The sequence below is a fragment of the Prosopis cineraria genome, unplaced genomic scaffold (assembly GCF_029017545.1).
Source record: "Prosopis cineraria cultivar Desert tree isolate PC_DT_omini unplaced genomic scaffold, ASM2901754v1 PC13, whole genome shotgun sequence".
NCBI lineage: Eukaryota > Viridiplantae > Streptophyta > Magnoliopsida > Fabales > Fabaceae > Prosopis > Prosopis cineraria.
The window spans coordinates 32,799,735-32,813,413 of record NW_026555344.1 but is presented as its reverse complement, the minus strand read 5'-3'; the positions used below and the strand labels follow the sequence as shown (position 1 = coordinate 32,813,413).

The 13,679-nt window shown below is 30.9% G+C and overlaps 2 protein-coding genes and 1 long non-coding RNA gene across 4 annotated transcripts; 2 read left to right on the top strand and 1 right to left on the bottom strand.

Moving 5' to 3' along the window:
• The first annotated feature begins 4,404 nt into the window (after positions 1-4,404).
• LOC129290025 (uncharacterized) lies at positions 4,405-5,355 on the top strand. Its single transcript, XM_054926748.1, has 2 exons — positions 4,405-4,736; positions 4,968-5,355. Exons 1-2 carry the CDS (start codon positions 4,405-4,407, stop codon positions 5,353-5,355), a joined length of 720 nt encoding a protein of 239 aa, XP_054782723.1.
• Positions 5,356-6,228: 873 nt separating this feature from the next.
• On the top strand, positions 6,229-8,729 carry LOC129290203 (uncharacterized). Of its 2 annotated transcripts, none has more exons than XR_008588283.1 (3): positions 6,229-6,608; positions 7,604-7,671; positions 8,475-8,729. It is a non-coding gene; the product is annotated as an uncharacterized LOC129290203 (long non-coding RNA). The 2 variants fall into 2 exon arrangements; XR_008588284.1 differs by having other exon boundaries at positions 6,229-6,643.
• A 998-nt stretch (positions 8,730-9,727) lies between these two features.
• On the bottom strand, positions 9,728-13,064 carry LOC129290283 (UPF0481 protein At3g47200-like). The gene is made up of 3 exons (XM_054927007.1): positions 12,987-13,064; positions 10,824-11,679; positions 9,728-10,322 (listed from the first exon to the last, which is right to left on the bottom strand). The coding sequence occupies exons 2-3, from the start codon at positions 11,662-11,664 to the stop codon at positions 9,808-9,810; spliced, it is 1,356 nt and encodes a 451-aa protein (XP_054782982.1). The 5' UTR covers positions 11,665-11,679; positions 12,987-13,064; the 3' UTR covers positions 9,728-9,807.
• Positions 13,065-13,679: the final 615 nt, after the last annotated feature.

Sequence of the window (13,679 nt, the reverse complement as noted above, 5' to 3'; positions counted from 1 at the left end):
GTGAATTAAAGTATTTAACTTGGTGGATATAAAATCTATGACATTATAAATAAGGGATTAGAAGCTTGGTTAAGGTCATAATTAAGTTGTCTCAATGTAAGTTGAATCGAAGTGGAAAATCCTATATTAGATAAAGCTTAATAACTAATATAAAATAAAGAAAAATGGCTTAATAACTAATGTAAAATCCTATATGGTGTTCTGCCATATAGCGCCAAGTTTAACCAATGAGCTAGCTTCTTGAATATTGTAGTTATTTAAGGCCTAATTATCAATTTACATGATTCTCTATGAAACATACTCACACATTAATTCGCCCAAAAGAAAAAGGAAAAATAAAATAAAAAAGACAAAGAAAAGCTCAACAGAAGAAAAAGAGAATAAAATAAACTATATATGAACATGCGCATCACACACACATTTTTTTACCCGGAGAATTAAAAAAGAAAAGGAAAATAAAAAAAGAAAGAAAAGCACAATAGAAGAAAAAGAGAATAAAATAAGCTATCAACATGAAGATTGGTGTGGCTTCAGGCTCAAATTAAGCAAAGAATACTTGAAGTCGGCTTGATAACTATATATATGTGTACATATTATTGCATAGAATTGGTAAAGAACTTGGTTGACAAGTTTAATGATTGGTGCTATTTTCCCTTAAGTTTCCTGAAGATGAAAGTATCAGGTTAGTTATCTCATTATTTTATTTACCCATCCCTTTTTCTTATATATGCTAGTTAATTTTTGAATTCTATTATAACTTAGTCTATCTGCAGTAGTTCTCTTCAAGTTCCTCAAGATCACTCAAACCATCATCAAGTTAATTAAATTTCTACAATCTTTTTCTTTAATGATGATTTCTTATCATGCATGCATGTCTTCTAATTCCTGCAATTAATTTGTGTTATTATATGTTTATTTTTAAATTCAATTTTGGTTTATTCTTTTATTTTGTCTCCTATATATAACTAAAATCAAGAGGAAAAATATATTTTTTCTTGAAGAAGTGAAGAAAAAGAGGTATTAAGCTCATATCACTACAAAAAAAAATGACTTTCAGCGGTGACTCTAAAAAGTCGCTGCTGATTCTCAACTTTCAACGGCGACAATAAAAGTCGCCACAGAAATAGTGACTTTCTGCGGATAAGATATAGGCTGATTATCAGACTTTCAGCAGCGACAAGTGCATGTCGCCACAGGAAGTCACACTTTCAGCGGTGACCTTTACTGTCGTCGCTGAAAGTTGAGAATCATCAGTGACTTTTTAATGTCGCCGCTGATTGTCAACATATTTTAAAATATGTTATAATTTTTTAAAAAACTTATGTTGTAAGCTTCAACGGCAACTTGTAAGTTGAGAATCAGCGGCAACTTTTTAATGTCATCGCTGATTGTCAACATATTTTAAAATATGTTATAATTTTTTTAAAAAAACTTATGTTGTAAGCTTTAGCGGCCACTTGTAAGTTCAGAATCAGCGGCGACTTTTTAATGTCGCTGCTGATTGTCAACATATTTTAAAATATATTATAATTTTTTAAAAAAACTTATGTTGTAAGCTTCAGCGGCAACTTGTAAGTTGAGAATCAGCGGTGACTTTTTAATGTCGCCGCTGATTGTCAACATATTTTAAAATATGTTATAATTTTTTTAAAAAACTTATGTTGTAAGCTTCAATGGCGACTTGTAAGTTGAGAATCAGTGACGACTTTTTAATATTGCTGCTGATTGTCAACATATTTTAAAATATATTATAATTTTTTAAAAAACTTATGTTGTAAGCTTCAGTGGCAACTTGTAAGTTGAGAGTCAGCAGTGACTTTTTAATGTCGCTGTTGATTGTTAACATATTTTAAAATATATTATAATTTTTTTTAAAAAGTTATGTTGTAAGCTTCAGCGGCGACTTGTAAGTTGAGAATCAGTGGCGACTTTTTAATGTCGCTGCTGATTGTCAACATATTTTAAAATATGTTATAATTTTTTTAAAAAAACTTATGTTGTAAGTTTCAGCGGCGTCATACAAGTCGCCGCTGAAAGGTGAGAATCAGCGACGACTTTTTAGTGTCACCGCTAATTGTCAACATATTTTAAAATATGTTATAATTTTTTTAAAAAAACTTATGTTGTAAGTTTTAGCGGTAACATACAAGTCTCAGCTGAAAATGAGACTTTTAGCGGCAACTTTGAATGTCGTTGCTGAAGGTTTGACTTTGTATTATCAACATAATTTTTTATTTTTACTTATCTAATATTTAACATTTTAAGACATTAATTTTGTTGTATTATTTTAATTTTATAATGAATATATAAAATAACATAATGAGTTTTCATTTAATATATTCTATGATTAAATTGTAACTTTAATATAAGGTTAAGGTATTATTTAATGCTAATGAGCTAAAGTAAAAAATTAAGCCAAACTGTATTATTTTACGTGTGTGTTTGTATTAAAAAATTTACAACTAAGGTTAAGATTCAATCGAAGTTAGCAAACTAAGGTTAGAAGAAAAGTCAGTAAATGTAATATGATTTATGTTTGGATATGTTTTTTTAGAAGTCTGTTAGATAAACTGAAATTTGTTTGGATAATTTTATTCAAAAGTCAGTTGAGATGTTTAATGGCCAAAATAAGTATGAAATTTTTAATATATATTTTTTGACTAATTAATAACTAAAACAAATTAAATTTAAAATTATAACTAATAAGTAAAAAATCTTAAATATTCAAGATAGAAGAGAAGAGAGAGAAAGCATAAGTCATCAGATCAATGTAAAAGTCAATAACACTACTTGTTTATAATAATTAAACGTGTGATACTTAAATTTATTCATTCATAGAATAATATTTTATCTAATCTAATTTTTTAATTTAAGTTTTACATTTAACATCAGTAACTTTAAAGCTTGATGCTAGTTTAGAAATATAAATAATTATAAACTAATGTATAATCATCAGTATTTTTACTATTTATTCTTAGATATTTTTTATATTATAATTATAAATATGAATATTAAAATAAATAATATAACAACCTCAAGAAGTAAAAAAAAATTAAAATAAATAATACAAATGATATTGTATCAATTATATTTATAGTTTACTTTAAAGAAAATAAATAATATAATTTGTAATTCTATAAATTAAAAGAATTAAATTGAAGTATTTAAGGATAGTAATGATATTTTATAATATTTAATATTTAATATATATGTGTGTTTGTATAGTTTAATAATATGTGTATATATATATATATTTAATTATGTAATAATAAACTACAGGTTCATTCCAACTCAGTGATAAAATGGTTGGACACAAAAGGAGGAGGTCATGGGTTCAAACCTTGAAGGAGACAACTTTCAAAATAAAAATAAAAATTGGTGATATGATGACACGTGGCGTGTGGTGAGAGTGACACATGGAGAGTGACATGGTGCCACGTGGCGTGAGGTGGGCGCCACGTGGACGGTGATGTGGTGCCATGTGTGTAAGTGAATCAACATTACTTTTTGTCGCCGCTAATTGATAGCTTCTGTGGCGACAAATGTCGCCATTGATACTTAACATTCAGTGGTGACAAAATAGTCGCTACTGATATGTGGTTTTTGCAGCGACAAAATATCATCGTCGATTTTCAACTTTCAGTGGTGACTATCGTTTGACTGCGACAAATTTTCTTTTCTGCGGCGACATTTGTCATCGCCGATTCTCAACTCTCAACGACGACTTTTATTATCGCCGCATATTGAACCAGCGACAAGAGCTCGCGGCGACATTATGGCGACTTTTTATCGTTTAGCAGTGACTTTTTGACTTTCAACAGTGACAAATGTTGCCATTGAAAATCAATTTTTTTGTAGTGTATATTATTTTCCTCAGTTTTCTATTAAAAAAAATAAGGACGAAAATATATTGCGTCAAAATAGAAGACAAAAAGATAGCACACAACCTGCACCATTTTTTATGAGTATATATTTCATTACGAAATTAGTCTGTTTTCTTTCTTTACATGTCTTCGATCTCATGTTCATTCAAAGACAAAAATAGAAAATATATATTTTCTTTCCACTTTTTGTTTGCTCAATTTTGTCTTCAAAAAAAAAAAAAAAGAAAAGAAAGCAATCATGTGAGATTCAATTTTTTCTCCCCAAAAGTTTAGTTCAAGCAATGTAAACAATGCCTTTCCTTCTATACATATTGTGGCAAGCTCTTGCAGTTTAAAAGAATCGAGTTACGAGAAAGTGGTTCAGTGGACAGAAAATCTGAAAAAATAGAGTCGTTAAATCGTCTAAAAGCCAAGTTAGAAAAAATAGACTCCATGCGGCTTCCCTCAGCACCAGGTTTTTGCATCTACAGAGTGCCACTGGTTTATTCGCAAAATTAATGAAGCAGCCTACACTCCTAACATGGTTTCCGTTGGTCCCTTTCACCATGGAAACCAAAGATTGGAATCAATGCAAGAGCTCAAACTACGGTACCTCAACGAATTTCTGAAGAGGACTCATGAGCTGAAATCTTTAGATGATTATTTTGATGCCGTGAGAGGTTGGGAAGGTCAAATCCGTGGCTGCTATTCGGAGTCAATACATATGGAGAGTGATGAATCTTTAAGCATGATTCTAACTGATGCTTGCTTCATCATTGAATTGTTTGTTGCATCCTTTCTAGAGTTTGAGCTTGAAACAACTGAAGATCAACCTTTGTTGACGAAACGATGGCCAAGAGATGATATAACGAGGCACTTGATTTTACTTGAAAATCAAATACATTCTTTGTTCTTGAGGGTCAATTCAATCTAGCTTTTCCTCATGGCTTAAACGACGAAATCTCGTTTCACGAGCTACCTACGAAAATTTTTGTTTTTCCTTCCTGCCAGGTATATATCCTAAAAAGAATGAAATGTTTTAAAACCTTACCTCATCATATAGTTATTTTGAAGAACATCAATTGACAGTACCTTATGGTGTAGGTTGCAAGTGGAACACCTGCGTGATATGTTAGGGGCCTTTTACGTGCCAAGTATTAATCCTCCAACAAGATCAAGAGATACAAATGCGATGGTCAAGTGTCCGTATACTACAAATCAACTGCATGAGGCACGACTCAAATTTGAAGCTGATCAAAGCAAAGGTATATTTCAATTGGAATATTCAAATGGAGTCGTCAAAATGCCAATCATTGGGTATAATGGCTTGACTGAAATTATGCTGAGAAATTTGGTTGGTTTGGAGCAGTGTCATCACCCTTTGATGAGGAATTTCATTCCTGATCACATAGATCTCTTGAATGATCTTATCAGCACAGGAAAGGATGTGGAAATTCTTATTGAAAAAGGAATCATAGAGTGCTTTTCATGAGACAATGAGAACGCGGCCATCATAGTTAACGAACTCGGCAGATATATTTATAATGAAGGCATGAACACTAATTATAGCGACGTATATTTAAATTTGAATGAATTTTATAACAACACTTATCACAAGTTTATGCCCATCTTTATACGTGAATATTGGAGCACTCCTTGGAAAAGGATAAATTTGTTTGGGGAATTGTACTACGTTTGCTCACTTTGATCCAGACAGTATGTTCTATCGTCTCCTTGTTTAAGAAGTACGTAGCTTAATATCTCTGGTATAACTTTCAAGTCTTTGTTAAATTTAGTAGACTGTTTTCTCTGAAAATTAAGCTCTATTTGATGGATGCCACTTTTCTTTTTCTTTCGCCTGTATTATCTATTTTGATGGATCATTTGTGTTGTATACCACAAGGAATGCTCCGCGGCTAATCTTTTCAAAGGATTGAATTCCTCTTCAGCAAAGTTCCAAAAGAAATTTAAATGAGCTAGTAAGATCAAGTTGAAGTGAAAATAGAAATTGTTCTCATAGTTGTATATAATTCACAGATTTATAGTTCCTTAGAAATAGAAGCAAAATGAAAGATGGAATAAAGTTTTCCAGAAGAAATAAATGTAATAACCCAGGTTATATTTATACAATAAGATAAATTTAATTATATTTTATTAGTTGTTGGGAGCAAAAGTATTTGAGCTGCTGATAACACAGTGGAATTCTTCTTGCCCTTATTAATCAGGTCAGGTGTTCGAATCCCATGGTGTACAAGAAAAAGACTGTTTTTATTTTGTCTTACCGTGTGAAATTACCACTTACACCCCTCTGCAAATAAAAAAAAGAGAAAAGAAACAGAGACAGATTAGAGAATAAAACGCACGGTGCACTCTTTCCCTATCATTCTTCAAAAGATCCAGATCCAGCTGAGAGGAGAGGGAGATTCGGACAGCAGCTTCTGCCTCTTTGATCTATCCTCTTCATTTTCTTTCTCCTTCATTGAGAACGATGCCAGCGACTGTAAGCTGCTTCTTCTTTCTTCCTTCTCTGGCTCGTGTTTGGTCTGATTGAGAACCAGAGAAATTGGTGTTCAGGAGCTTTAAGCTCTCGATCCAGTCACCTTTGTCCTCCATCGTTCAGCTCACCGTCAATAAGAGTAGGAGGTCTGCTCGCCGCTGCTGTGACGTTCGCTGAGAACCACTGCGTCGAGGCACAGATCGCAAGTCTATGGCTCCCCTGTTCAGCCTTGTTGATATGTGAAGGAGGTTTGTGTGCTGATCTTCATCCCTCAAGTGCATTAGTGAGTTAAGATTCCATTTTCTTTCCCCTGTTAGTAGTGCGTAAGTGTTGATTGGAGTGTTGGCTTATCTGTGATTTTAATTTCCTCCTTGGTCTAGACTATTATACGGTAGGAGGTAACTTGGAGAAATTCTAGTTAATTAAATTGAAGTTTTTGCAACCTTTAAGTAAGTGTTTATGCTATTAATGCTTTAGGGCTGTTAAAAGAAAAAAATGAATTTAATCATTCTTTTGAGAATTATAGTCATTCTATGATCGACATTGAAAAATGAATTTGAATTTGAATAAGAGGTTTGGTAATAGTTTGAGGTTTATTGCTCACAAAGTGTTTGATAAAATGATTAAGAGAGAGAGTTTTATTATATAATGGCATGATACATATGGTGATTATATATTGTTGGTTGGTGTTGAAGAAAATGATTGGTATGAGATTTGGATAGAAGAGCCTATACTTTTGATTTAAAGATTAGATGCTTGATGGAATGTTTGTTAGAGGGGGTTGCTTGATTTTGTATTTTTAGAGATTTATTAGATCTCTTGGGAGGCATAATTGACTTGGATGCTATTATTTGTGTATTGAGCTGGGTATTATATAGAGATTGGCTTGTGAAGTTATTTGTAAACTATTTGAATTTTAAAAAAATTTGTGGTTATTAATGAATTGTTGGACAAGAGATTGAATGTTAGAAAGTTTTAAATTAAGTGGTTGGAATATAAAGTATTTGATGCAAAGCCCAAGAGAGAATTATATCTCAATGAATAGATTGGCATAGCTAAAGTGATATAGAGGAAATTAGTGATTTAAATGGTGATAATGGGGCAAATTCTAAGATATGAATTTCTGTTTTGAAATCTCAAATAGTGGTAGTAAATTGGGATTGTGTTAGAGGTGAAAAGAAATTTTTATAAATTATAAAAAGAATTAAATTAATTAAATTTTTATTTACTCATATTCTTATAGGACATTTGGAGGAAGAGAAACATGATAGGAGTTAACGGAGTGAGTTTTAGAACCTGAGAGCATTGCAGGTAAGTGGATATCATCTTAACTAATTATCAATAAAATTATTTTTCTAAAATACTATGTTTTTATGTAGATTATTTTAATAACAACTTGTTAAGTTTGAGATATTATGTTATTTAAATTTCTTTATCTTGTGAAATTATTTTTGTCAGCTTGATAATTCTAGTTTGTCAATAATGCAAGTATGAAAATTAGTTGTAAAATTTTATTCTGGCAAGTTTTAATGCTTAAAATAATTTATGCGAGTTTGACTTTGAAAATGCAAATTGTATTTTTATAATAATGATTTTCTCACATGTTTGAAAATGGATTTAGAAGAGATTTTATGCAAAACACTAGTTGCTAATAGCAGCTCCGTTAGCCTTTGGCACATCATGGTCAATGACTAGCTAGTTTTATTTTTGTGAGCTCTATTCTCACGTTTGTTATTCGTGGGTCTCATACTCACGTTCGTTTCGTGGCTCAAGTCACATTTGGTTAGCATTACTCTCGTGAACTGTGTATTCACGTTTATGAATTGTTCTGATAAATCCCCAGAAATATGAATTTTTAGTTAATTGGTGATTTCATATTTAATGGTTTTCAATTAGTAAATATTGTTATTTTTATTTATTATTTAATTATTTAGATTTGTAAAGATCAAATGTTAAAGCTGATTTGTCATTATATATTTAAATGTTGTTATTATTGAAGTTATATGGAACTTTTATTTCAAGTTGACAAATTACTTATATTGAATTGCTTTCTCACATAATTTATATAATTATTGCATTTTATTCATTGTGATTCTACAAAATATTATGATTAGGATGTTATTCATTGGAAAGCGTAGCTGATGCTGCATGTCCTGCTTCCCAATGAGGGATTTTTACTGAGCTTGGAACAAATCTGTAAATATTTCCTATTGATGTAAATATGAATTTATGAATTATATCATGAAAAATATGATTATGTGCTCCACATAGGCTATAGCTAGGGTTCTGATTCTTTTTATTACATTGTCTATCTGTTGCTGAGGAATAGAGCTTTGTATTGTTGTATATAAATTGTAAAATTTCTATTATAGAGATCTTTGGATACTACTTACAGGAGAGAAGCTGCCAAAATTTTTATAAAAGGTTTGATAATTTTGATTATGTGAGAAGTAAAATTAGATATATATATATATATATATATAATCAGGTTGATTGTAAGTCAGATATATTAATTCCAAATTCTCCTTAATTGAGGCTTTAAGGAAGTGTGTTTGTGCATATATCTCATGCCGGTTACATTATATATTAGGGTGTGACAATAAATTTTATAAAAAGATGAAAGATTTTTGTTTTTCGTCAACAAAAAATTTCAAAGAAAATCTATAAAATAAACCACGACTGAAAAATGAAAATGGCCAATTTCTTATCATTCTATGTAATGATGGCTTGTGTGAAATATATGTATAGCCCACTCGAAGCATTTAAACCATATGATTTTAAAGTATATTACAAATACAGTCATTCAAGTGAAGGACTTGGAATCTATCTGTACTAGTTGGTGTTCAAGAACAAAAATGAGAACTGATTTTAAAGTAATCATATGATTTTATTACTATGATTGACCTGAGCACTCGCAGAATTAAACTGACGAGACATTTTCTTTCACTCAAAAAAAAAAAATTGTAATGAAATACATTATTCTAATTAACATGGAGCAACTCACTGGCAACTAAATAGGTACATAGATAGATAAATGCCAATTATATATTGTGACTCCATTTTTTTGCTGCCCCAAGCCTGCCAATTATTTAATTTATTCAAATATTGTCATGCTCATCTCTCTTCCAAATATATATTTATGACATGCCCATAAATAAAGAAACATGCATGTTATATATAGACAATTTGTTTTTGAAATGAACCAGGCGGGATATTATAGAAGCTAAAAAATAATACACAATTTATTGGCCGTCATGATTATGAAGAATTACAAAGTTGAATCTTTATTCCAACCAAGGTGATCTACCTGAACTAAGAAAATTGAAAAGAAAAAGAAAAGAAAATTTTCACACATTCACTAATTAACCTGGTTTATATAAAAGTAAAAAAGAATAATCCCACGAATTTAATTACTAATTAGAAAGTTGTACGAGAACTTTAGACCTACTACTGAAATAAGGAAATGACAGAACATATTGTCTGAATTAAAGTGAGGAAAAGTAGCAGAATTGCAGCAACAAAAGAAGCAATCTTCCAGGGGCTCGACAAGTAATCATGCCTAAAGTTTGCTTTATACTTGTGACAAGGGTTATTATAAAACTCGTTCAATTTCTTAAAGACGATGATATACTCACGATTGTAACTTGTTGAGACAACATTTCTGCAGAGGCGATTAATCATGGAAGCCACTGCATTGTTGTCACTCAAAAAGTTCTGTATGATTCCCTTTTGAACAAGCATTTCAACATCTTTTTCAGTGTTAACAAGATGATCCCAGAGAATCATATAATCAGTCACGCAGCTTGAAAATGGATGGTGACACTGCTCAAATGCAATCACATTTCTGATCATAGTCTCAGTCCGATCATGTATCGGAAAGCATGGTATTGTCAGCACTCCATTTGAAAATTCTACCTTCATTATGCTTATGTTTTTTTGTTTGCTAGCCTTGAATTTAATTCCTGATAAAGAAGTCCCACATCTAGAAATTAAAAAATAGATTAGGAATATATAAAGCTTAGGCTGTGTTTAATTAAATAACTTAAACTATTTTGATAAAATAAACTTCCCTCATTCATGCTTAATATAAAAAGTTTAATTGAATATAGTATCATATGCCATTCAATCGAGGATAAATAAAAAAAAAATTGAGAAAAAGAAAAAAGGAATGAAAGATTGGAAAAAAAAAAAACAAGAGATTAGAAAGAAAGATAGAGAAGAAGGGAAAAATTTTGATTAGACTTGAAGCTTTTGAACAAGCCCAGACAAGAAGGTAAAAAAAAAAAAAAAAAAAACCAAGAAAAAGAAAAGAAGTATAGGGAATATTATAGAAAGAACTCAAAGCAGAAATTCAAAGATAGATTAAGAATATATAAAGCTTAGGTTATGTCTAACGCAATTGCTTTATATATTTCTAGTATGTCTTTTAATTTATAAACGTGAGACTTCTTTATCTCTAATACCTGCTTCGCGTAGTTGGCTTGTACTACATATAGGCTTCACAGATTTGTCAAATTCTCTTCCGGGTAATTGACCTAGCAAGTAAAACATCCTTAGCATATCATTCAAGTGATAGACTTGTAAACGACGACCAGCTCTAGTTGGTCGGTTGAGGCAGTGTTGTTCAAAATTGCTGAAGCTAAGATGCGACTTGCTTGGAACTGTATCTCCCAGAAAATTATTCTTGAAAAACTTGAATGCAAGCTCAACAAATGAGTTTATTTTTTTGAAGCCAATGGGATGAGCTAGATTGAATATGTCCTCAAGAACAAAAAATGGCAACTGGTTTTCTAGTAAAAGCAAGTCTAGCTTTATATACTCAGTTGGCCATGGATTCTTGACCAAAGGATCTTCTTCTGATGGACCTGTTAACGAAAGAAAGAACTCAATGATGAAGCAAGAATCAATGATAATCATGTTCACGAATTCATCGCTTTCCATGTGACTGGTCTCTGAGTAACAGTGTCGAATTTTAACTTCCTGGTCTCTCAATGCTTCAACATAATCATGTAACAGATTGTTCTGAGTTCTCCTGAGGAATTTTTGGAGGTAAAATAATTTAAGCTCATGCATTGATTGCAATCTTTGGACTTTACCATGAAATGGGCCAATGGAAATCAAGGTAGGAGTGTATGCTTCTTCATTCTCTTTTCGAAGTTTTGGTGGCACTCGATAGATAGAGCAGCCTGATGATAATGGAAGATGCTTGTCCTCTGAAATTCCTAACTTGGCCATCAAAGATTCTAACGAAATAGAGTGTTCTTCCATTAATGAAACACTCTCTTGTGACTCCGTTCTCTTCATTTTTCGACGCACCCGCTGCAAAAAGTACTGACGAAACTATGTAAAGAAAAGGTTATAATTCACCGATACTTCCAAAAGAAAATGTGCACGTACAAATTTTAATATTTTATATATAGAAAAAATAAGCATAGCTGAATTCTTATTTTGATTTGTTAGTCATCATGCAACACGTCCTTTATGTTAAATCCTCATTTAAACACATCACTTTAACACTTTCATTACATAACTAGTGATGTGGTTCAAGTGAAACAGAAATTGAAACTTAAAAATTAAAATTTACAAGTGAGTCCCTGAGAGCTGCCATTCTATCTTTTCAATACACTTGCAGGATTTATGCTCAACTGGGCTTAGTAAAATACTTAACTCAATCTTGTTCTTGAATTTCTAAGTCTAAAATTTGGGATATTACACTTTGTATGCTTAAAGGAACACAATCATTTTTAAAGTTTGAATGAGTCTGCATGCATGGTACAATGATAGGTAACCAGAACATTTGTAAATATTTCTAACAAAAAATGGACCAAAAAAAAAATCTATAGAATATATGGTTAAATGACAAGAAAACCACTAAATTATGAGTCTAAAAGTATTTGAGACCTTAAATTCATTTTTGGTATAATATTTTCCTTCAACTTTTGAAAATAGTGCAATGTCTCCCTCTAATACTATTAACAAAAGTTAACTTTAACAATTAATTAATCAAAAATGACAAAAAAGGAACTCAAAAATTACAAAAAAGGACCAAGAACATTTTCTTGATCATTTTCTGTAATTTTTGGGTCATTTTTTTATAATTTTTTATCATTTTATGTAAGTTTTGTTCTTTTCTATCATTTTTAAGTCAATTAATGGTCAAATTTAACTTTTGTTAATAGTAGGGGCAATATTGCACTACTTCAAAAGTTGAAGGAAAATATTACAATAAAAATGAGTTTAGAGTTCTAGATATTCCTAGATTAATAATTTAGGGGTAATATTTATCCTTAAATATATTGAATCTATCATAGTCAAGCTATATTGCTATAATCGTTAGCTAGCCAGCAGTTATAAAGTTTTCACGCCTGCTGACTAGCATCATATTAAACTGACCACCACGCTAGCTGCCACATTGTTTATTATGATCAAATCCCTCTTCTAATAAAATAAATACATAAATAATAAACAAATTATTCCAATGAACTTCTAGTTATTCTGCGCAGGCTTACACAGAAACTTTGGTCCACACAATTCTGATTGAGAAATGCATGGAATTAATGGAAGAGGAAAAACAACACAAAATTAAAAATTAGCGAAGAAAGTATATATTAGGAGAGATAACTAACCTATTCTTTGATTTTGATTGATGTAGCCAGGAAACTGAACTGTCGTATAGATAATCCTCAAATATAACAACACTTATCCTTGTTTTCTCCGTGGAACCACCAATACCATATTCTGATTTATACACGAGATTGAATAATTCTTTGACAAGGTTGTTCAGAATCTCCACTCTTTATTCATCTCTCTCTTCTTTGATAAGGAAAAAACCGAAAAAAAAAAGTACTGAATCGTTTTTGTGAGTGATAGGCTAATAATGTGATTATTAATTTAATGTGCATTGCTTCTATTAAAGAGATATTTTTCTCAAATGCACATCTTTCCTGCCAATCTTTATTTTGGAGAAAAGGTTCTTAGCTTTTGCTCCTGTATTGCACTAGATTTAGTTCTATCTATATAATAGTTTTTAAAATGTATTGTTAAATATTTTTATTTGAAATTGTGTCTTTTAATTTTAAAGTGTAAAAATATTAAAATTGAAAAATTAAACTTTAAACGATTTGTATATGTGGTCATTTTCCAAGGGAAAGACCTTTCATTCCTCTGCACGAATTCCAAATTACTTGTTGATTAGATATCCACGATTCTCAGGCAAAGTATATATGCGTGCGTGAGTGTTGTGAGCCTATATTCTCTTTCCTTTTTTAACCTTCTCTTTGTTATTTATTCTTTTCTTTCTTCTTGTCTCCTTTCTTTTT

Coding starts and splice junctions, on each gene's coding strand:
- LOC129290025 (XM_054926748.1), top strand. CDS start 4,405: ATGGTTTCCGTTGGTCCCTTTCACCATGGAAACCAAAGATTGGAATCA. Junction 4,737..4,967: donor CCAAGAGATGATATAACGAG/GCACTTGATTTT, acceptor CTTATGGTGTAG/GTTGCAAGTGGAACACCTGC.
- LOC129290283 (XM_054927007.1), bottom strand. CDS start 11,664: ATGAAGAGAACGGAGTCACAAGAGAGTGTTTCATTAATGGAAGAACAC. Junction 10,323..10,823: donor AAGCCAACTACGCGAAGCAG/GTATTAGAGATA, acceptor CTTCTTTATCAG/GAATTAAATTCAAGGCTAGC.